The sequence below is a fragment of the Hydra viridissima genome, unplaced genomic scaffold (assembly GCF_058129835.1).
Source record: "Hydra viridissima isolate aposymbiotic clone 2 unplaced genomic scaffold, HvirCarnegie_v1 scaffold_1, whole genome shotgun sequence".
NCBI lineage: Eukaryota > Metazoa > Cnidaria > Hydrozoa > Anthoathecata > Hydridae > Hydra > Hydra viridissima.
In genome coordinates this window covers 26,970,114-26,995,466 of record NW_028324300.1, presented here as the reverse complement: position 1 = coordinate 26,995,466, position 25,353 = coordinate 26,970,114, and the positions used below count along the sequence as shown (strand labels likewise).

Sequence of the window (25,353 nt, the reverse complement as noted above, 5' to 3'; positions counted from 1 at the left end):
TTATTAAATTTTATTAAATTTTATTAAATTTTAAAGAAATGAAATTTAGTTTATTAAATTTTAAAGAAATGAAATTTCTTTAAAATTTAATAAATTAAATAAACTGTTTTTTTAACAAAAAATAACATCACCATTAAAAAAAAATCATGATTTTGTTTTTAAATTAAGATTTTTATTTCTTACTTTGTTTGGTTTATATTTAATTCGTACATTTGTATTGGTTTGTATTTAGTTTTAACATTCTTTTTAACTTATTACAGCAACACTGTGATAAACAAATTCTGCAGCAAATGTTTTTTGAAAAAATGGTTTTTCTTTTCAAATAACTAAAGAAAATTGAAATGTTACCTTTTTCTTGATTTGATTTGTTACCTATAATTATTTTTACTTTTATGTAATTATTATCATATTTATTATACTAGAAATGAGAATTTTTATTATTCAAGCTTACGTTTTACTCTTTTGTGTTTAATTTTTGTTATAGTTAAATTTTACATTAATAGAAATACTTGTTCTTGACTATTTTGTATATTTAACATATAATGCAGTTGCTGATTTTCTTTAATTATTTATCCTTTATTATTGCATTTTAATTAGGTTTTTTTATTACCTAACTAATTTATACTGTTTTATTTTTTTTCTTCAATTTCAGTAGAATTTTGCACAGATAGTTAGCATACATAGTATTTTTATTACATAGTAGCATACATTGTATTTTTATTACATAGTACATAGCATATATAGTGTTTTGCATAGATAGTTAGCATAGTTAGCATTTATAAGAAGGTTGAAAACATTTTTTTTTTTTTTTTTAATGAGGTATTTTTGTATTTTTTTTTTTTTTTTTTCCATAGTAGTATCTCTCCTTCCATAGTTATACACAATTGTCAGCCTCTTTTGGGAGAAAGGCACTCCTTTGGAAGAGAGATTAAAATCCTTTAAATCCATTTTCTATGTTTATCAAGTTCAGTGAAACTTCAATCTTTAGATATTAGTGTTACTTGAGCTCGTTATAATTTAATTGAAAAAAAAGAAGAAATCAAAATAGAAATACTATTAACAAAATAATTTTAGAAAGAATACTTACAACTTTTCAAAATTTAGAATTTCTTGAATAACCTTTTTGTATCTCCGATTCAATTTATTGTTCAATGTTTTTTGTAGATGAATGATTTCATAGTAATAATTTATTTTCATGTAATAATAGTAAGAATTTTTTTAATAGAATATTTTTCAAAATTTAAATATTTCCTTTTTACCGATTTTCATCATTTCATTTTTGAGGCTGAATAATGTTACTGACCTTTTACAGACATAGTTTGTTTTTATAGGTTTATATGTATTTGTATATACAACTGTATATCTTATTTAAAATTTAGAATTTTTTTTTCAATGAAACTCTATTTGTATTTTTACTACATTTGTATTGTTAGTTAATTAGTTACTAATTAGTAACTAAAACTTTTGTTTTATGTTGACAGGAAAACTTTTGAATGAAAAAATTCTTCCCAAACAATAAGACTTAAAATTATTTAGCTTGATTTTTATGAAAATCAATTTCTTTTTGCATTATTTAATGAATATTGATAATTAATTACACATTTAGGCATTTTTAAACATGAAACATTTCATTTAGAAGAAAAATAATTTACCAAACTAATTGGTCATTTAAAATTAAACAACTTACAACTTATTTACTGACAGATAACAATTGATAGCAATCTATAAAGTATTAAGTTCTCATAAAGTTCCTTATATTTTTAAACTAAAACTAATTTCACACCCAAATGTTTTCAAGTTAAAAAGTTTTGTTATGTTAAACATATACTATAGAGATAAAAAGTTCTTGAATAGATTGTGAGTTTATAAAATGAATCAATATATTTGTATGTACAAAGTTGTTTTGGTAAAATTATATTATATTATTTATTTATTTTTTTGACACACTAGGTTCAATGATTAACACTCCAGTTAAAACAGAGGATGAACAAAGGAATAATGACACCCAAGAAAGCAATAATGCACTGCACAATATTATTGACCCTAGCACTTTACCAGCAAGTTCTTTGGATGATGAAGGTATGAGAAATGCTTAATGGTATTATTTTATAAAAAAAAACTCTTTTTTATAACAAAATAATTACAACATTTGTTTTAGTTTTGAGGTTTCACAATCTTTTATCTTTAATAAATGTTGATAGTTTTCTTCTTAACAACAAATTTTACCTATAAGTTGATCAAATGTATTGTTAAATAATAGAGCACTGTGAATATTCAATATATATTAATGTACCATATATGTAAATTATTCGCAAAAAAAAAAACTTGAAATTTTTTTTTAAAGTTAATTTTTTGAAGATTATTCTTTTTAATTTGTATTAACTATTCTGCATGTTTTTTAATGCATTTATGTGTATGTATGTGTTTATTTACATTATAACAGAGAGATTTTATAAAGTGACAGTGGGTATTCAAAAATCTATGATTTTTACATTTTTTTATAATTCATTGTTATAATAATGCAATTAGAATATTTTATTCCTTAAAAAAATGAATTAAACTTTAGGGCAAGAAAACCTTTGTTTAAACTCTTCTGAACTTTCCATGCTACTTATATTCTGAAATATTTTTAACATTAATCTTTGATTGCAAAGTTTATGTGAAATTGTTTATTTATGAGGGATTATGCTTTTCAAACAATTTTCAGTGTTGAAACAGTTAAAACTTAAATGAAGTTTGAATTGAAAGTTGACCAAAGATTTCACAATCTTTTATTTTTAAGTAAAGTTAGTTTTTCTTCATAAATGTCTTAACAAAAGCAAAGAGTCTCAAAAGAAATGCTGGAATAGCAAATGCTATTCCAGCATTTCTTTAAATCAATGTTGTTTTCACAGATTTGTTTCAGCACTTGCTTTAAATTTAAAGCTTGAAATCTGAGATTGAGATGTTTCGGTTGACTTTCATCAACCAACCAGTAAAATATAACAACCACATTTTTCAAAGAATTGCATAAGCTTCTTGCTGTGAATCCCCTAGTTTCAAACTGATATATGTGTGTATTGGGTATGCATATATGAAAGGGTATGTATGTGTGTATTGGGTATGCATATATAATGTATATTTGGCTGGGTCTAATTTTTCTTTTTTTTTTATAAAACACAGAAATGAATTAGCATATTGGTGTCTTTATCAATGAAATGTAAAATTAATGTAAAATAAACTGCATTTACTTTTGCCAAATTTAATTTGAATTTTACTGTCAACTCAAAATGATGCTATTTTCCATACTTCAGATATGACAATTCGTGCTACTAGAAGTCAAACCAAACATCCACTTTTTGATTATCTGGCTGATCTACCTACAAATCAAATCCCTACCAGACTATAATTAACCTAGTAAGATAAAGAGACAAAGAAAGTTTTGGAGAGAACAAGAGATTAAGTTGCATAGTTGTAAGCGAAAAAAATGAAGTGCATAGGATTTGATGGAAAACAGGATATGGCACTAGTACATGATACCAAATGCTGTAGTAGTATGAAATAGGAGCACTTTGTTATAATTTCCTTTCCAGAAAACAAATATGTTAATAATGTAGTTCCAAAGAGAAATCAAGCTACTTAGGTTGCTTTCTCTTTGGAACTACATTAAAGAGATCATGTCAGTCCTAAAAGAAACAGTCTATGAACACTCTTCAAGCAATACCATGTGATGGAACAAATTGGTAAGAACAACAGCATATTTAGAAAAGTTGGGAAGAAAAAACAGTTGGGAAGACCACTATAACCACTAGTTTGTCAATTACACATGAATGAATTAATATTTAGAAAATGTTTTTCACTAGTTAATGGTGGACTAATGACAGGACCTGCACATTCATTTCGTATGATTGCTAAAGGAATTATGTTCAATCCAAAAGACACCACAGCAGTGACACCACAGTTGACTTTTTTCTTTTTTTCTCGAAACGTTGTTGATGTTCCTGGTGAGGTCCATAAAGTTCTCAGCACAGATCAGGAACATCTTCTAAAAGCATTTTATTTGTGCAGGTAGGACATGGTTTAAGTCAGTGCACGCCTTTTTTTTAGAGTGTAGCCAACCAGGTAATATAAATCATGCTAGATTGTTCATAAAAGCTATCCTAGTCTTACATTTGTTTATGTCACAAACAGTTGCATCAAAATCATTGAATAGACTAATTATTTAATGTCTATGGCCCATCATGGTTTCACATATAATGTCATAGTGGATGTCAAGATGGGTCAAAAAAATTTTTCTTTATGAAGCAGTGCCAGCTACTCAATTAACCAGATTAAGATAAGTGTTTCCAGTTCTGCAGAACAACAGTTATTTTGCTCATCCTGAACATGTGTTGATAGCTGCTGTTTTGTGATGACAGTCTAGATATTTACAGGCAAACATTTGAAACTATAATCTCATCAATACAGAGAGTCCTACCTAATGTTGTTCACATTTTTGATAAAAATGACATTAAGCTAAACTTCTTTGCTGAAATGTAGTTTGACATGATTGGTTGAGACAACTGCCAGTTAACACCACCTCCTCTGCTGTCTAAAGTGGATACCAAGGCTCATTTCAAATAACAAGTATATCTTTCTTGTTACTTAATCAGCTTGTCTGAGCAGTGTTCTTAGTTAATTGCTATTGGGAAAAGGTTTTGAAACATTAATACTTTTCTTTTAACATTAAATAAAAATTTGAATTAATATTTTTTAAACATAAGATAATTACTGTAACCAAATACCAAATATTTGACCCACCATAATATATATATATATATATATATATATATATATATATATATATATATATATATATATATATATATATATATATATATATGTATATGAGTATGTGTATATGTATATGCATTGCTGTTTATATTACTTTAGTTCTCCACAATTCAGAATTGCTGTTACAGTTAAAAATGAAAGTTGGGAAAGATTGGTTGAATTTAGGGCGATTTTTATCAGTAAGTGATAATGGCCTTGATGCTATTGATGCTGACTATAATGATTTAGAAGAGAAGGCTTACAGAATGCTATGCTTGTGGAGAATGCAGCAACAGCTTCCTACATTAAATGCATTAGCTAACGCATTATACAAGATAAATAGAACAGATTTGGTAAAAGTGATGGAAAAGTTCTCAAGTACAAACTTTTTTTTTAAATATGTTTTTAATAACAATTTTTTTTTTAAATTTTATTTCTTTAGAGTTTACAGTTAAAGAAAAAAGATTCATAAAATGTTTTTCTTTTTTTTTTCTTTATACAAGAAGTTGAAGCTATTCTTTAAACAAACAAAGTTTTGAATATTTAAGTGTTTTGCTCATTTTTAATACATACATTTATTAGATATATCATTTGAAAACCCTCTCAAGCCATCCAATAAAGCTAGAACAGGTACGTTATTTTAAGCTATGTAAAAGTTATTTGCAATATGCATTTCTTTACTGTTTAAAAACTTTAAACATAAAATCACATCAACAAAACATTCTTGTTGGTGAGATTTTTGTAACTCATTTTAGAATTCATTTCCTTTCAATTGATTTCTATTCAATAACTTTTTGATTGTTTATTGTTATGATTCCCATCCAAACTAATTAAATTAATTGTAAGGTAACTCAGGGTAGCTTTAGCAATTCTAATTAGAGTAAAATAATCTCAAATGAATTTCTTGTTCTTTTGATCACTCAACATATCGTAGAATTCTTTACCTTCTTTATTTATGAATAATATTACCAAAGTTCAATGAAATTTACTGGAGTTTTTGTTCTTTTATTAATTTACCACAAATGTCTATGTTCCCTACTGATGAGGTTAGGATTGTGACATGCATTATTGTAATTGTAACTAGTCACAATTAAGTGACTGTTTTCAAAAAATTCCTTCACAAAAGAAGTATTTTAAAAAGTTGGTACATCCAAGTTCTCAAGTACAAACTTTTTTTTAAATGAGTTCTTTCCATTTGCCCATAACATTGCTTTTTATTGCAGAAAGTTCTTCCTTTACATCGTAAGTAGGTTTCTCTGAACCTTTTTCAATTTCTTTTTCTCCTGAGGCAAAGAAGAAATTGAAGAATTTCCAGGTCCATTTCATCAAAATATACTTATTTCCAGGTCAATCTTCACAGAATAAAAATAGTTTTTTTTTCGATATCCTCATTAAATTTCAATATCATTTCTTGGTTTTCCTTCAAAGCTCTAACACATTTAGTCTGCAGAATCTAATATTCTGAGACCATAGTTTATTCCATAAAATTTGTTGTTTCATAAATTTTTGGTTCTATTTTTTATTTTCAATTTTTCAAGGACCAAAAATCCAGTACTTCTTTAAAGAGTGATAAGTGAAATCTCAAAGATTGAGAAAATCCTAGTGTGTTAGGATCAAAGCCCTTGTTTCACTATTAATAGTAATAACTTGCTTTTTCAGCTTTAAAACATGTTCTTTCCCATTGTGTAATAGTGAACTATTTGTGAATGCATTGCTATATAATTGAGTTTTTTGCATAAAATTGAAATGACTTGTTGTATGGGATAGGTATTTTTTAGGTTACTTTGATCAGTTGTAGCTAGTTGCTTAAAAATGATGTCATTATCCCATTCATTGTAAGTTCATTGTTTAGTTGGTTTTTTAGACAACCAAAGATCTTTTCTATTACCTGAACACTCCTGTGAATCAAATTCTTTGGATACTCTAATATACAAATCATATCGAAGAGCTCATAATATATATTTTGTAAAACAGTTGTACCTATGAAGAGTTTAATATTTTTTGGGTTGACTGACTACATATTAAAAGATGTAGTCAGTCAACCCAAAACAGCAATCTAAATAGTATTTAACACCTAATTCATCAGATAAATTGTCTTTGGTATATCTAATTATATCATCTTAAATTTTGTAGACAAAAAGATTGTTGTCTGAGGAATGTTTCATCTTTAAAACAAAGCACAATTGGGTAAAGTGACCAATAATCTTTGTTCTAGTGATATTCTTGAACCTCATCTTGGACAACATGTTGATAACTTTCATCAATATTAAGCTTTCTTTTTGCTTCAGATTTTCTTTACAGTTTTTAAATGTATATGAGTATGTGGTAAGGCCATCAAGTGGCACTGTAACACTAGTGTTATTTGGTCAGTACTGCTGTTTAGTATTTTGATGGTGGATGCACACACATTTTGATTGCCTAAAGCTTTAGTTCTAGTGCAACACTTAGATTTCAGATTGAGTTTTAAAATGCAATTTATGTTTCAATAGGATTGAGCATGCTGGTTCATGTTTTAATAGCCGTTTTTGAACATCCTGGTTCTTCTTAATACTTACAAAGTCTTTTTTCACTGGCATCATTTGTGGAAACTGATCACTTAGAAGTCAATTACTAGTATGACTGTTTTTGGTGAAACATAGGTTTCCAAGTTTTATTTCTGGTAATGATAGAATACCTTGTTTTTCTTTAACTTTTCATTTAACATTTTCACTCAGACACATCAAAATAACTTGGTGTCTTTTTATGTATCCATGATCCTAATTAGATTCTGGTGTTAGTTGCACCTTATGGTAAGTCATTTTATTGCAAAAGAGGCTTCTTCTTGTTTGGCTTTGGCTAAAACTTTGGTTCAAACTATTATTGTAATAAACCAAAATTTTGATTAGGAGATTTTTTTAAAATTTAGATAGCTTATAATTTTTTTTATGTTTAGATAGATTGGTTTTCAAATGAAGTTGGTGTTTTAATTTTTTGGGGGCATAATCAGTTTTTAATTATAATAGTTTTAGTAATTGTAATTAAAATAATGTTACACAATTGATTAAACTTACTATTCTCAAATCATTCTTTAAGTGAACTTCAAATATTAAAAAGTCTTAACATGTTCTACTTTTTATTCAATTGTGACATACTGATCGTTTAAATACCATGTGTCCCAGAAGTCACTAGAAAAGCAAATCTATTTTAATCAAAAAAATTTGAATGATAAATATTTTCATAAACTATAGTTATTATAATTATAATTATTATTATAATTATTATTATAATTATTATTATTATTATTATTATTATTATTATTATTATTATTATTATTATTATTATTATTATTATTATTATTATTATTATTATTATTATTATTTATATCTAAATTAAAATATATTTTTTAAACTTAAAACTGTAATAAACAATAAATAATTATATGTACAATACAAGAGGAAGTTCAGTGATTAAAAATTAAAGTACAAAATGAAATCAAGAAATAAGTCGCACAATAAAAATAGACTTTTTTTTTATGTTTTATATTTAAAATGGCTTTTGTAAAAGTTATGTCTCTTAATGACTGTCATTACAACTTTGCTTGTATAGCTTTTACTATTGTTGTAAAAAAAAACTAATTTATTAAAACAATAAGGGTAGCTTAAGAATAAGATAATAAAAAAAAAAAGAGTTAAAAAATAGATAAATGATGATAAGGGTAAGTTAAGAGCATGATATAAAATATGAAATAATCAGCCATTTAAATTAAAATTACATTATTTTCTGAAATAAATATTTTAATCTATTTTAAACTTTATTGAATTTTGACATAGCAAAATCATACACAAGTTTTTGTTCAAATAGTTTGATTTGAAAAATATTGCATTAAAACTTTTAGAAACCTAAAATAAAGTTCTTTTGATGTTCTTTCAGAAATGCAAGAGACACTGAAAAAATATTATCTTACAACTTATGGAAAAATGGATGAACTTATGCACTTAGTAAAAACTCCAGCTAAAGTTGAACTCTTACATAAGTTCATTGAATTGACTGTAAATGATGCTGATGAAGTGGAAAAAGACACTGTGAGTATTGCTGAGCGAGAATTATTTCTTAAGAGACAAATGAGCTATAAGCCAATCAAGTTTGATGAAGTGTTTTCAAAAGAACGATCTTTACTCTTGATATCTGGTATTGCTGGAATTGGAAAAACTTGCTTGCTCAGAAAGTGCTTACTTGACTGGGCCAGTGGTATCTTATGGAAAAATGTGGATTTTGTTATTTATCTTGAATGCAGAAAGTTAAACCAATATCAAACTATTGGTGACATTAAGGAGCTGCTTAATGTTTTCTACAAAGATATTTTTCAAGAGTGCAATCTTTGTGAGCATTTTTCTATTCTGTTTGTGATAGATGGGTTGGATGAGTTTTCTCATTTAGATGAATTAATAAATCCTAATCCACTTAATCCAATCAAACAACCCATCATTAATGCATTAGCAGAAGCATTGAATATTCAAAAGTACAAATGTGTTGTTGCTGGAAGGGTTGGAGCTGTATTACGATTCAAAAGCAGAGTGACAGAATGTACAAGTAAGTTAAACATTCAAGTAATGGGGTTTAATGAAAAGGGAGTTAATGAGTATATTGAAAAAATTGGCAGCAAAAAAGAAACCATTAAAAGTGTTCTTAAAGAGTCTTATTATGCTAAAGCCATGGCATCTGTTCCATTTTATCTATCGGTAATGTGTGCAATTATTGCAGCAAGTGATTCTTATTCTTTCAACACTATGACTGAGTTGTATTGCTGCATTTTTTTATACTTTTTTCAAAAACACATTTTTAAAACCAATGACACAGTTCATAGTATGATGCAAAGTGAGAGTAACAAACAACATATTTTAAGAGTTTGTAAAATTGCATGGGAGTTGTTCAATCAAGGTAAAATTATTTTTTCCCAAGAGAAAATGAAAGGTATTATCAACGACTTTGATGAAGTTAAAAACGAACTTTTGGGTTTCATTGAAAGAGTTGAATCTCAACTTGGTTATCAGTATCAATTTGCTCACCTCACTTTAATGGAGTTTTGTGTTTCAGTTCATGCACACATTTATTTGAGTCCTGATGAGATTATCTGTAACAAAAAGTTGCGTAGCTGTTTGCCTATGATCTGCGGACTGGCAAATGAAAGTGAAAAATGTTTTGTGAGATTACTTGCTAACTTGAAGATTTCAAAGAAGGAAAGTGATTCCCTGCTTGGTATGTTTATGAAAATTATTTTAAAAATTTTGAAACGATTTTGTACTTCATTTTGTAGTCATATGTTTGTGATTTATAGTGAAAATGGGACGATTTTTTGTTAACTTGTTCACTTTTAAAGAAGAAAGGAATTCATTGCTTCATGCTGTGTTCAGTAAGTTAATATTTTAAAAATTTCAAAATACTATACTTCATCATGAGTTTTTATTAATTTATTAGTTTTGTTTATTTTTTTATGATGTTTATTAAGATTTATAGTTTTTTTTCCTCATAAGTTCTCTCATCAATTTAAATGCATCGCATTTTTATTGTATTTAACACTGTTTTTCCTGAAAAGAGTTTTTTTCTTTCCCTATTTTTTTGAGAATACGCAGAAGAACGACTAAGTATTTAACTATTTCCATTGAAAATACACGTTACTGATATTTTGGGATTATCTGAGGGCAGCACACATTTAAAAAAATACAAAAACTTATTTGAGCACACTAATAAAAAAACTTTTTTACCTGTGAGATTTCTTGTTTTGTCTTTTAATATTTTTTGATGCCTAAGCAACTTTTATAAAATCTGCACTGAAAGTTAAAAATCAAAACTGAAACATTTATACAAAAATAGTGTTTGTCAAATTCTTAGCTACAAACAAGCACTTGGAGTTGTTTCAGCCGTAACAACGTCTTAAGTTCAACATCATAGGATTCAAATAGGATTCAAAGATTAGGATTGTAGCTCCTCCTTTTCAAGCGACTTAATATTGCGCTATTCATGCTTTTGACTAAGTTTCTGATTGGCTGATTTGTTTTTCATATTTCTATTGGTTGAATTGCAGCAAATGTTAGAAAGCATTAAGCAAGTTTTAAGAAATTTTTTTAATTCTGTATTTCGTGAAAAAATGTTTAAACAAATAATTAAGAAGTAAAGATTAGTTTTTGAATTGATTTTTGATCTTTTCGACTGTTTTCTCTTTGATATACAACATAATATCCATGTTGTATTTATTAAACACGATACTGTGTTTTAAAAATTTTTAAAGTTGGTTGCCTTCAGTTAAAGCTGTTGTAAAGAAGTAATAATAATTTTAATGTTATTATTCTTCTTCAGATGAATATGAGATGTTCATGGAATGTTTCTTTGAAGCGCAAGCCTTAATAACTGAGGACTTGAAACGATCAATCGATGAACGTGAGTGGTTTATTGATATTGACGTTGGAAAAACTGCTCATCAAGTTTCACATGAGAAATATTTCATAGAGAAGTTTTTTGACGCAGGATTCAAGCTGAACAGTTTAGTTGTTGATAAAAATATTTTATCTAAGGATGAGAAAGAACTTCTCATTTTATGTTCGACTAACGTTCGTAGTGTCGAGTTATATCATCCAGTGAAGATCGATGGATGGGCACCTAACCATGAGATTGAAGACGTGTGGATATACATCAGTTATACTCTCATATTAAAGAACGACTTCGAAGTTTTCGTCCTTCCGTGGATTCGACTCGCTGTAGTATTAGAGCTTAATCTTCACAAAGACACGGACTTCATCGACGACATTTGTGAATGGCTTCGTGGTTCGAACTTCAAGATGTTGAAGATCGAGTACCGTGGAAAATCTTTTTATGACATCAAAGAGTTGAAAAAGTTAAAGTGAGAAACACGAAAGTTTCTTGGATGTTTAAATGTTTTTAATCAGTTAAATATGTAAAATGTATATATTTAAAATTAAAATTATGCAAAAAAAAAATATTAAAAAAAATATGTAAAATGTAAATCAATATGTAAAATGTATATATTTAAAATTAAAATTATGTAAAAAAATTATGTAAAAATGTAAATAAATATGTAAAACGTATAAATAATACAAGAACTATAAATATGATATTAAATGCTATGTAATTATAACAAAATAAAAATTTCTTTTAAATCAGGGAATGTGGTAAAATATAAAATGATTATTTTAATTCGAGTTTTTTTTTAAAAATAAGCGAAAGTTTGTTGTTTATAAAAGCTGAAAGAAGTTTTAAATACTTAAAAAAATTATAATTGAAATTAAAAATAATGAGTTAGTTTATTTGCTGTTATCAATAGTAACAGTAATGAAAAAAATATTCGTGCATTTGGAATAATTCGATTCGAGAATTTTCAGAACGGAAAGTTAGTTGTTTTTTTTTATAAAAAATGTTTTAAATTTTATTAAAGATAATCAGTTGGTATTTTTTGTTGAAGTGTTTTCGGTTGTTTTCAAACCAAGTTTTTTCAACCCTGGGGCCAATGCTATAAACATAAAAAACGAAGTTTTTTCCGTAAAACACGAAGTTTTTACCGTAAAAAGCGAAGAAAAAAAAAGTCCATTGCTATAAACATTCAAAAAACTCCGTTTTTAAGATAAAAACTTCGCTATTAAATCCAATGCTATAAACGAACAAGGGAATCGCCTTTTCAGATAAAAAATGCGTTTTTTCGAAAAAAAACTTCAGATAGATTTTTGATCTCAATTTTAGATATTTTCTTCGTGATTTTTGGCGGCCATTGTTGGAACAACGTTAGCGCTTCAAAATCATTGAACATTCTTTGTTTGTGTTTTTATGCAGATATTTTATAGATAAAGCTTAAAAGGATTTTGGTAACTTCATAATAAACTAATTACTTAAAATCTGCATTTAATCGATTATTCAGTTCCTTGTTGTGCTTCGTTAACAATGCATGCATGAATTTAAAATTCCATACTTATTTATGAAGGTTTTCGATAGTAATTCTGGTTAAACATATTTTTCATAGTGTTTGACTAAAGAAAAGTATAAAGAGTTGATAAATATGCCATATAATACACAAATACACAACAAAATAATACACAAATACACAACAAAATAAAATGCTGTTTAAAGAACTTAAAATGTTACTAGCAATAAAGATCAGAGAAAACAAAGAGGTTCTTCTTGGGAAGCTTAGTATGTTTTAATTAGCAAACTATTTAAATAAAAATATGTATTGCTACATTATATTTTATATATATATATATATATATATATATATATATATATATATATATATATATATATATATATATATATATATATATATATATATATATATATATTTACAAATGTTGTAGTATAAGTATGTAATATATAGTATATATTAACATAATATAAGTATGTAATCAATCAATCATATTTCTAAATAAAGATTTTACATTCGAGTTTATATACAAATAGTTATAAACTAATGTAAAGTAAGCCACTAACAGTGCTAATGATATATAACAAGGGTAATAATAATGGCAATTTAATCATTCTATTTAAAAACAGCAGAGATATATTACAGTATATAAAATTAACAGTGATAACATGATGTAATGTATAGTATATATCAATTTTATATATATCTAAATATATATATATATATATATATGTATATATATATATATATATATATATATATATGTAAATATATATATACTTCCAATAGTTTTATTAACTTAATACACTAACATTGAAAATAGCTTCTCCTACACTGTATAATACGATAAATTGTGTTGGTAAAGATTCCATGACAGTCTCTGAGAACATGAAAAAAAACATTTGTGCCAATAAAATGAAGAAATACCATTATTTGTAGAAGTACTGAAATGCTTTTATTTGCGCTTAGTGTAATGTTGCAAATCATATTTAAGCCTAGTTTCTAAAAAATCTAATACAGCTTTTGGGACTCGATACTGCTCTCGAAAAACGTTGTCAGAAACATCTTCGTTAAAAAAGCGACCATTTAACTAAAATGATATTGAAAAACAAAACAAAAATATAATTTCTGCGCCTATTTAGTATGATTTCTGATTTTGTTCGATAAAAAATCATTAAAAAATATATATATATATATATAGTAATTTTAAGTAATGTTTTAAACGCCAACCTCTCGAGGCAATCGGTGGCGAAGCTCATTTTCATCAACTTCGAAATGTAAGTCTTCATCCGAAAAAATTAAATCCATGTTTCTACTTTAATTTTACACAATTTTTTTAAACACCAAATACTAGAATGTAAAAATATTCATATAAATAGAATAGACAGCACAGCATACTTAATGACTAATAAAATTTATTAAGTAGGCCTACTAAATAAAAATTACAATAAAAATTACTATTATATAACTACTATGTATTACGGATAAAAAAGTTCGTGAATTTTAGTGACGTATACGTTTTATGCTTTATAGCAATGGCCGAAAAAAATACAAACAGCGATAAATTCTTCGAGATTACGAACTTTTTTTCGTACGTGAAAAATTTCGTTTTTACGAAAGATTTTTTTTCTCGAAAAAAACTTCGAATTGTTTATAGCATTGGCCCCTGATCGTTTATATTCGCTGATTTCGATATTAAAATAAACTAGCCGTTTCCATAGCAATAAGAGTAACTTTTAGAAAGTAAAAAAGTTGAAATAAGGGTAAGTATTTTATTTAAGCTCTTCCCTTACTTTATAATTACTTTTATGTAACAAGGTTGTAACATCACAAATTTGTTATTTAAATAACAAGGTTGTGACATTTAAAATTTTTTGTTTAAAAGATAATTGTAAAGTAATTTATAGTAAATAAAATCTGCTTTTGTGAATTGCAGTTGCATTCAAAACATAAATGCTGAATATGTCCATATTCTGCTTTTCGGTCGATAATTAATTAAAATCATTAGATAGATGACAATTGAAGAGATAATGACGTCATTTTTTGAATGGGTCATCGTTGATTTTTTTTTAAAAAAGAAATGAAACTCCGTATTTTTCAAGAAAGAGTTACCCACTTGATGTTTTAGCAAGTGCATTTAAACTTGTTTCATTAATTTCGTAAAAAAAAAGATAGAAGAACATTCATGGTATGACTTTACTTGATTATTAATTAAAAGAGTCAGAGCGATTACTTTATCAACTATAATAATTATATTAAAATTAATCAATTACTTTTAAATCTCAGATACAGAAGTGGTCTTAATTATTTTGAGAAAAAGATTTGTAAGTGTTCACTTTAATCGAAAGACTTACTTGAAACTCATGATGTATTCTCTCGTCAAAGTCAAAGCAGGTAAGTTGCCGTAAGAAATTTATGAACTTCTTTGTCAGTATGCAACTTTTTGCCTTTTATCGTTTTCAGAACTGAGAATATCTCATCAGCACATTTTGAAAGCTTTAGATTTTTGAAACAGCTAATGAGAAGATTTCATGACTGTGTTTTAAACTTCTAATTACTATATTAGTAAAACACATAAAAATATAACAACCACTTAACTCACCTATTCATATTTTTTTGATAAATGTATTATTAATTTTTCTATGTTAAATCTGAGAATTTATTAATTTCCATTCGTTTAAATCTCTCACTCGCGCCAAAGTGCGTTGTTATGACATTGAGTTTCTTACATGAATTATAATGAGCTTTTAAAAATTCAGGGTTTTTGTTATTAGGAATTTTTACTGTTTGAAAAAGTAAAACTTTTGACGTTTAAGAAGGTTTAATTAGCCAATTGTTTTTTATTTTCTTGTGTCATTTGTAAAATATACAAGAAATAATGTGTTCCCATGGAACATTTCTAGCTTAAATTCATCTACCTCTTTTCTATGGATAGGGAACTTGAAACACAAAAAAATTGTTTGCAAACAAGAAAGAACTTGTAAAAGTGAAGAGCTTTGTGAAATTTTAGAATGATTTTGTAACAAAATTAGTTTTTAGATGAATCATTATTCATTAATTTTCATTAGTACTCATGAGTAATCAGTACAATGAGCAATTTACAATTTACAGTTAAAATGGTGTGTTTGTCAGTTACGTTCGTTATTTAAAAAAGATAAAAAAAATAGTTTTAATCACTTTTCAGAATATCGACCTTTGCATAATAGTTTAGGACAATGTTCGCTTGGTGCCTTATTATTTTTCTATAGATTAAAACGACCCTAAACTATAGAAGTGTAATTACTTAAAGTATTTTTAATATTACTTTTCTTCTTAAACCTCGTTAAGATAAGACTCGGTTATAATTTCAAAAACTAAACGTTAGTAAATAAGCGGCACTGATTTCTGTTTTGCCAAAAAGAACCGTGAAATTTCAAAAAGTTTGGTGTAAACGTTTAAATAATTTTCCCAGGACTATTTCCCAGGATAGCGGAAATATTAAATTCAATTTTGATGGGGAATTTTCTGGTAATACCCCCTAAATATGAATTTTCCGATCACCGCAGTAACAGCTGCCTTCACATTTGATAATTCGAAGATGCCTAGTTAACTCACGGTCTGTTTCTAACTTTAAAAATTTAAATTCACTCTTTTTCAATGTCCAAGTGATGATGGTTTGATTTTTTTAACAAAGGACTTTTCATCAAAGAATTTGAAGATAAATTTTAAGAAATCCTAAACCCATCATTGATTCAATCATCTTTTTTAAACTCTTATTATCGTATGAAGTAACTTAATTTTTGATGGCTAAGGATACAGGTTTTTGAGTTATAGAGGCATTCAAGGTACTTAATTGGTGTTTCTGGCACAAACAAGCACGTCGATCAATATTGTTTTGTTCGGTTATTAATATACGTTGATACTATATTACTAGCATATTATTATTATTATATTGCTATGCAGATTAATGTTATACATTATTTCATGCTTTAAAAATATATGTAGTTTCTTGGTTTTTTTTTTTTTTTTTTCATTTTTTTCCAATTTTCTAATATTTTTAAAAAGAAATATTTTTTATAGTGAAATTTCTCATATCTTTTTAACGAGACATTTTACAACAGAATCTTAACCTTAATCAACGTAAAACTTCTTCAGCTCAAAAAGAAAAATATTGATAATACATGTCAAAATGCTTCGGTTTGTTATTTAAAACAAATCTGCCAAAATGCGCGATTGGAAATGTGCGATTCAGACCGAGAGTTGAAGAAGTCATTGCTAACAATTTTTCTAACTTAGTGATTTGTAAAACAAAAAAATAATTTTTTAAGTAAATTTTTAGTCACAACTTTTGAATAGAAAAAGAATTTTGGTGGTTCAAGGAATGTCTTGTTTTTTTAGTTGTCTCACTTATCTGAATTACCAAACAATGTTTTTCGTATCTTTAAATTGTTTCTAAAGTACCTTGGTGAAGAACACTTTGAGTATGCTGTTGAAGCTCATTTACAATGTGAGTTTTTTTGAGGTGAATAAAAATAATAGAAGCATTAAAAATATATATATATTTCCTTGGTTTCTCTAATATTTGTTGATTTCTCATAGATTTACCTCCTATTGAGCTAAAAACACGACCTGACCTTCTGTTTCTTACTGAGTATACTGTAAATCTTATTAATCTTTTTCCAGAACCAGCAGTAAAGTTTTTTTCTTTTTCAAGTAAAGTCTCACTTTGTTCACTTTTTGTTTTTTTAAGAAATGTCAACGTTTTTTTTACATGGACAGACCAAAACATAATGGCAAGCCTTTAGTTTTTCCAGCTGGAAATTTAATATCTTCCTAAGTATAAATCTCTCATGAAACTGGTGATCTCATTATAGCAGGATTTCTGATTGCTGTTTCGGCTTCCTAAACAAACTTTTTGGTTATAGACTTTTTTTTACTTCTTAAGGATGGATAAATTTGGGAATAAGAATTTTTATTCAATAAATAAATTTTTCTTTCAATGATGTATTATTTAATACAAATGATACAGGCTGTTCGATAAGTAACGCATAATTTCATTTGTCTGTTCGTAATTAGCCAATGAGAATATTCTAGAATGTTTTTTTTAAATATATATAAGAAGGAATATTATGTTGTAGATAGTTATTTTTGTGAATACAGTCATGAACAATATTTCTATGGAAGACATAATTATCATCATCGAATGCTATTATGAAAGTGGGGGTGAAAGTGCAACAGTAGCACAACGAAGTTCAAATAAGCACGCGGTTAAATAAAAGACCTATTTTCCACACACAGCATCAAAAGATTGTTTGATAAATTTGAAGAAACGGGCAGTGTTCTCAACCAACGGAAAATAGGTCGCCCATCTTTAGAAGAACAACGAACAAGTTATGAAGGAATCACTGCATCGTATTGAATTGGAGACAGGTTCCTGCTCCACTCAATAAATTGCAGATGATACAAATATTCCTAAAGCATCTATTCATCATATCCTCCGCAAAAAGCTTTGAATGTTTTCTTATAAATTCACCATGCTACAAGAGTTGAAAGCAACAGACTTACCACTTCGACTCCATTTTACTAATTGGCTACTTCAAAACAAGGAACTTTTGAACTCTGTATTGTGACTTATGAATGCCACTTCTATATCAATGGTAAAATAAATACAAAGAACTTCATTACGTGGTCTAAAGAAAATTCAAATTCTTCTTATACAATACCGCTGTATTCGGAGAAAGTCATTGTTTAGATGGGTGTTTCCTAGACGTTTAATATGCGTACATTTTTCTTTAAGACTCTGTCAACGGCGAACAATATTTCGCCATGTCGAAGAAACACCTTTTACCGAAATTGAGAAAAAACCGGAAAGTGCGTTTAGTTATTTTCATGCCGGATGGCACACCGCCCCACATTTTTAACGGCGTCAAACAATTTCTTCTCAATTAGTTTGGTAAAACCGAGTTATTGCCAAACATTTCAAACAATTCTAACATCCTCGTTCCCCAGACCTCAATCCATGACATTACTGGCTCTACTAACAGTATATCATCGCATTCAACCCAAATCTAGAGAAAAATTAGTTTATTGCGTTGACCAAGCAATGGGAAACATTTCACAAGAAAAAACAGCGACAGCCATTGACAATTTGGTGGCCCGTTTGGAAACTGTTGCGAAAAAAAATGGAAGCCATTTCGAGCATCTATTATAAACTACATAAATATTCCTAATATAGCTATGTTTTTGAAATAAAATTTACTTTAGTTTGATTATTTTTTCTATTTGCTAGTTTATGTTAAAATTGTGCGTTACTTTTCGAACAACCCTGTATATCTTACTCACAATATCGTTTCCAAAGAGGTATAGAGCTAGAAGGAGTATTTAGTTTTAATAGTAAGATCTTAGATTGTTTAGATTGCATTAATCTTTTGATGCAGATATTAGAACAAAAGAATGTAGAGTTAACTTAAAAAGGAGTGAATTCACTAAGTGTTTAAAACTGTCGTGTCATAGAAACCATGTAGTGGATAATCATACTTCTAAATTAAATATGCATCATACTTCTATGTTAAAAAAAATGGCTTTTTTGTAAACTTTTTATTTTTCCACTTTTTAATATCTTAGATTATCAATGGAAAGGAATCAAGTCAAAACGACAGCCAATTAAAGATTTAAGTTTTACAACAACTATTTTAAACATTTAACTAAGCTCGCTTAATGTTTTATACATATTTATTTAGTATATATGTTTACATCGTGTTTGTATATATATTATTAACTACACTTACACTTTAATCTTTGCTGATTTTATCTTATTTTTAAATCTACTTTTATTTTAAATCAGAGTAGACTTATTTTAGACAGGAAGCTGCTAATTAAACGAATGTTAAACTACTTTTAGTTTAAGTAGTAGAAAATTAATTAACGATGAGTTTAATATTTTAATAAGAACAGCAACAACAGCACCAATAGTACTAATGCTAACACTATTTACAATAATAATAATGATGATGATAGAGACTTGCGAGTTCGAGTTTGAAACTTAATAAATTTGAAAAGCTCAAGTATACTTGAAATGTTTCACTATCAAACACTTGAACTATTTGAACTCGCAAGAAACTTGATTGGTTTCTAAAAACTCGAAAAATTTGACTCTCAATTTTCTGACATTATTTGATAGTTACTTTAATCAACTTTTTTGTTTTTTTTTGTTAAAAAAGTCAGTTTTCCTACTTTTAGTTTTTACATAACTATTACAAAAATGATTAAACTCACACCTTTGATTCTTTTTTCAAACAATAACAAAAATTTAAAAAAATCTGAATTACAAAAAACGCTTTACTAAGCTGTTCGGATTGGTTCGGGTATAGTAGTTGATATCTTGAAAATCTGGACCTTTTTCCTCACCAAATGTGGGAGATGATGCTGAGATGGAATGAGGGGCTCGGAGTCTGCAACCAAATTGTGATTTGCTTTGACTAAGTCTTTGGTAATCTTATATTTTTCCAAGTTCTTTTGTAAAAGGCTTTTTCTGACTGGATCCAGCATTTGTGCTATTGAATACTCAACTAACTCTGATTCCAGATAGATAGACCAATTGGGATAGTAGAAAAAAACATTTTCAAGAAGATTTTTTTTGCAGACTCTTTGCAGCCTTGATTTGATTCAATTATTTTGGTAATTATTATATGGATCCTGAATAACAAAAGAATAATTTAATGAAGTGTTGGCTTTTTTTGCCTTGATAAAACTTAAGAGAAAAGATCAAATTGCTTCAGAATCAGAATACTGGTTTTAAGCACTGTGAACTTAAGGGGACTTGGGACAAGCTTGTCAAATTTTGAATCTTTTTCTCCTACAATTTCAATTGCAGCTCTTAAATAAAGTATTGCCTTCATAGAATAGAATAGAAGAGAGCTCACTATTCCATCTCGTTTTACATCGCAAAGCACTTTTTCTGCAGTCCAATTTCTCACTGATGTACACTCCAGCGTGAATGGAATTGAAGGATTTTAGGTCCATTAAAACGTCCTTTAGTTAAAAATCGTCATTGATGAAATGTGCTGTGAGAGACATGTTGGCATGATTACTCATACTTGTCATTACATCAGTTGTAAATGCTATACGTTAAAGTTTTTTGAATGACTTTTTTACCACTTGTTCAACGTAGTTTCTGTCTGAAATATGTTGTATTTGACTTGATAGTCATTTTTGGATTCACTATGTTGTTCAGGCAACGAAATCATTTCCTTTCAGCTGTATTAAAAGAAAGGTTATCCTCACAGATGAAAGCTATCATTCCAAAATCATAACGTATTTACTTTGAATCACTAACCTCATAAGGAGTTGCCTTTAGGAATGATGCCTTGATTGTTAGTTATTAATCTTAGCTTTTCCCGATTTATACCACTTTGACAAAGGTTCAACTAGCAAATTACTGGAACTAGATTGCGATGACTCTTAGGAAGTTACTTTAAATTCAATGTCAGTTTGTTTTTTTGTTTAATATTTGAGAAAGTAAGGTTATGAAGTATTATAATAAATCCGTTAATTACTGGAAACAACTGATCTGTTTTGTGTTGTTAAAAAAAACAATCTTACTAATATTTCGTCGCCTTAGAGGGCAGAGGTTCTCTCTCCATTTTGGGTAGTTTTGCAGGAGAACAAAAACAAAGTTTGAGCATTAAGCATAAATGTAGATAGCTCAAAACTCGCACAAATTTATTGCTCTTCTCCAACTATGTGGAGATAGACCCGCTGCCTAATCTGATTCTAGCACTTAAAATAGATGTCCCTAAAGTCATAGTTGAATTTGAGCACAACATGGAGATAGAACCTCTGCCCTCTAAGGCGACGATTTACCATACGCATTATTTAAACCGCTGCATAATTATCATCCTTTTTAACTGAAAGCCTTGCAAACATAGTTTTATAACAGCTAATAAAATATTTAGGTTTTATATGCAACAGCATTTTTAAATATGCAACAATGTAAAAACTGCTTTAAAGTGAGTTGCACAAAATTTCTATTATAATAAGAAACTTTAATGCAGACTTGTTAAGCTCTTTGTGACTCTTGTTTTCATTAATGTTCAAAAAAAAATTCTTAGATTAGTTTGCTTACCATGTTTAGACTGTCTAAACAGACTGACTGACTTGCATCTGAAATAATAATTTTAAAAAAATCATAAGTTATTCATGATAATAAAAAGATACATAAAAAGAAAATAAAAAGAGTTAATAAATAGCAAAAGTCGAACTCAAAAGAATCTAAAAACAAATACGAAACTCAATGAGACATTCTGATATAATTTTATGAAACTGAACCTGATACAATATTTGAAGTTTTTACAAATTTAAACCAAACTTAGTAAAAAAACCTAATTTTTAAAATTTTCTCCCACTGAAATCTAGTTCAGTTTTAAAAAGCCTTAAAACAAGAATAATAATGTCCGTCTAATGCAATTTTATGCTTAACAAAATTCAAATAATAGGAATTTGCATTCTAGAAATTGTTTTATACTTAGATTGCAACAACTTACCTGCTTTGGTATTGGAGAAACGTTTTATGATGCTTTCTGTCTCATATCCAAATGATTTATCTAAAAAATATATTCATTAAAAGCAAGTATTTAGAAGCCTTTACCCTAATTTTATTTAGGTGTAAATCGTGTTTTTGTAAAGTATTACTTTTAGCATTTATTATTAATGATGATAAAACAAAGAGTTTTGATAGTCTTATTTAAAAAAAAAGGTGTGAGACTCTTAAATAAACAAATCAAAGAAACTTCTTGCTTAAGTAAATGAAATTTATTCCAATAAACTTTCTAAAAAACCTACGTTTTGTGAGCACATACTGCACAGTTCAGTATGAGGTCTAGATTGCTAAAAAAGGATATGTATCCTTTTAGTAATTGTTAAGAGCTTCGATTGTTGGATCCAGCTGTATTTTCGTTCCATAAAAATCGATAAACAAATGTTCATGTAGTTTGATTAAAAAACACAGAAATCCTCACCAAAAACCTCAGAACTTTACCTGTTCGACAATTTCCCTATTAGCCGCCACAAAAAAGGTTTTTTCGTTCCCAATAAAAATGATAGCTCTTTTCAAAGTTAAGTTTCATCAAGCGCTTAGAAGAATTTTTCCACCGCAACAACAGGAGTTGCAACGAATTTCCAAGACTTTTTATGACAAAATATTTACTCGTGCTTTATGATGAGCTCTAAGAAAAACTGCAATAAATATTTTATAATAACTTGATTCTAGGACCTTGAACAGTGGCTAAAAACTTTTGATTTTCTCTCCGTGCCATTATTTATTTCCCAATTTTTATCCTCATCATACGTCAGGTGATATTTTTCTATGAAGTAAAATTTTATTAGGAACGAAGATAAAACAAGAGGAGTTCAAAAATATAATGGTATAAGCTCTAATGAAGAAATCTTTTTAGCTAAAAAGCATTTTTTGTATAGCTAAATATCAATGCTGGCAATCTAAACGACAAAACTTACTAAAAATAGATGTTTAGGTGGAGACCCATAGATATGGTTTCAAAAGCGTTCCCCGAGATATTTATTTTGGAAAAAATACCCAGGCTTTACGACCATGTGAACATTTATTTTCGATATCATGTTTTATATGGTATACAAAACAATTCTCGAGATTTCTCGAGATTACTTGAGATACTTAGATTTAGGCCTAACGAATTTTTCAGTCAACAAATATTCTAAACCAAAGTTATTCGAGTAGTCTAAACTAATTTGATTAAGAATCAAATACTAAATGACTAGTTTTTTAAGATCTGTAAAAGTTTATTATTTCAACTTTACTTTTTGTTAAAAAAAAATAAACTCGAAATATTACCGAAAAACTAGAGAGGTCTTGAAGAATATTACAGGCGATAACTAATCATAAAATCTTATGACACATTTCAAATTTGGAAAACCCTGGAAAACTTTTTGCAGAGATGCATTGAAAATTTCATGACTTACTCGCGAGATGCTTGCTTATCATGGGTCTACATCTCTCAGATAGAATGCACGTAATCAATCGGCTCACAAATGAAGTGCTTCAAATAGGGCACAAGAATAAAAATCACAATTCTCTTAAAGGAATTAGCGAAAATGTAAAATAAATTTTGTTTCTTCATGTAGGTACATAAAAAGGCGGGGGCAGTATTGCATTGATACTTTTCAGTATCTTGCATTCATATAGGTGCTATTTGCTTTTAATACATTTTAAAAAATATTTATTTCTTGTTGCGTTTAAAAAAAGAAGACACTTAATTGAACGGAAAAGAAAAGAGGACGTCCTAATTTAACACTACTATTTTATTCGTCTAACACGAAAGCTTCTGACAACATATTCTTTATTAAGGTCGTGATTTTGCCGCGAAAAATATAAAGCAGAGTCCATATTTGCTAAAGCTAAATATATCTTTAGCTTGAATATTAAAAGTAAATCTGGTAACATTTGGTCCAATATTGTGATTCTTAATCTTTCGCATAAAACTTAACGCTCGACGAGAAGATGAACCGATTAAGAAAACAAACCAAACACAGAGAAGAGTGCACATCTTGTTATCTGATAATTACTTATTGAAAAATTAACGTAAATTTCCTTAAAATTTTGAGGAAAAAATTTGAACTTGAAATTTATAATAAAGTAAGAAATAATCTCCCTAAAAAAACCTTTGCATAAAAAATACTTTTACGTACCTTTGATTAAGCATCGCTTTCCTATATAATTCTCTATTTCTTTTACTATTTTCTTCATATTTTCTTCCTTATTTTTATATAGTTGATAATATACCTTTTCTGAAATGATGAGAGCTAATTTAGAAGACGAGGGAGGCAGATAATGTTCAACTTGTATAGGTATGATTGTTTTTCGACACGAATTAGCATGCGTGTATTATCTGATACAGTTATGCAATTTCTCGTACTCTTCTGATATTAGTAATAAAATAATTTCTGAGTTTGCTACACCTTTTGCCATTTCGTTTTCTAAATCACCAGCCATGTTCTTTTCATCAATCCAAACCTTATACCCGTTTTCAGTCAAAACTTTATATAAAATATCGGCATATTCTTCACCCGTATTCCAATTATATGACACCATTACATCCCAGTTTTTATCTTTTTTAATAGATTTAAGTTTACTGGCTCCATTTTCCCACATTTTAGTTTCCTTAAGTTTTTTTGGAATCGCTAAAGAATGAAAAAGCGGTTATAGTTCAATTAAACCTCTATAAGTAATTGTTTTAAACCTTAATGAAAACATGCAAAACTCCTTACAAATTGTTGACAAGGAGTTGTTGAAAAAACGATAAACTTAAATCAATGCGATAAGCAAACATAACAAGCTTATTATAGTTTTATTAACTTAAAATGAACAAAAGTAACAATTTAACAGATAAAAAATTTGATTAAAAATTGATTGACAGTATGATAAATTGTATGTGACAAAACCAAAAATTAATATAAGAAAAAGTTGGTTATACAAACTCCGCATCCTATTCTTTTTACTTAAAGGAACGTTCTGCGTGTTTATTTAAGTGAATAAAAATTTTTAAGGTGGTTGTACACCAATAAAAGTGAAAAAAAAATTTTTTTTTTACTTTTATAATTTAACCAATATAATCATCGTAGATTTCGAATTTATATTTGATTTAGTT

The 25,353-nt window shown here is 27.7% G+C and overlaps 2 protein-coding genes and 1 long non-coding RNA gene across 10 annotated transcripts in view; 2 read left to right on the top strand and 1 right to left on the bottom strand.

Annotated features, from left to right (window-relative positions):
- Positions 1-25,353, top strand: part of LOC149894193 (mitogen-activated protein kinase kinase kinase 2-like) — a 162,605-nt gene that overhangs the window by 50,002 nt on the left and 87,250 nt on the right. The gene's annotated exons all lie outside the window — the stretch shown is intronic.
- LOC149894203 (NLR family CARD domain-containing protein 4-like) lies at positions 352-11,943 on the top strand. 4 transcript variants are annotated; one of them, XM_090076186.1, is made up of 7 exons: positions 1,947-2,079; positions 3,294-4,605; positions 4,912-5,169; positions 5,374-5,421; positions 8,701-10,026; positions 10,106-10,180; positions 11,125-11,943. In XM_090076186.1, exons 3-7 carry the CDS (start codon positions 4,947-4,949, stop codon positions 11,667-11,669), a joined length of 2,217 nt encoding a protein of 738 aa, XP_089932312.1. In that variant the 5' UTR covers positions 1,947-2,079; positions 3,294-4,605; positions 4,912-4,946; the 3' UTR covers positions 11,670-11,943. The 4 variants fall into 4 exon arrangements, with proteins under 4 accessions (XP_089932311.1, XP_089932312.1, XP_089932314.1 ...); XM_090076188.1 differs by lacking the exon at positions 1,947-2,079 and adding an exon at positions 2,088-3,081; XM_090076185.1 differs by lacking the exon at positions 3,294-4,605 and having other exon boundaries at positions 352-2,079.
- Positions 13,488-24,927, bottom strand: LOC149894202 (uncharacterized). Of its 3 annotated transcripts, XR_016444566.1 has the most exons (5): positions 22,517-24,927; positions 22,219-22,278; positions 21,801-21,838; positions 13,928-14,047; positions 13,488-13,787 (listed from the first exon to the last, which is right to left on the bottom strand). It is a non-coding gene; the product is annotated as an uncharacterized LOC149894202 (long non-coding RNA). The 3 variants fall into 2 exon arrangements; XR_016444564.1 differs by having other exon boundaries at positions 22,219-24,927.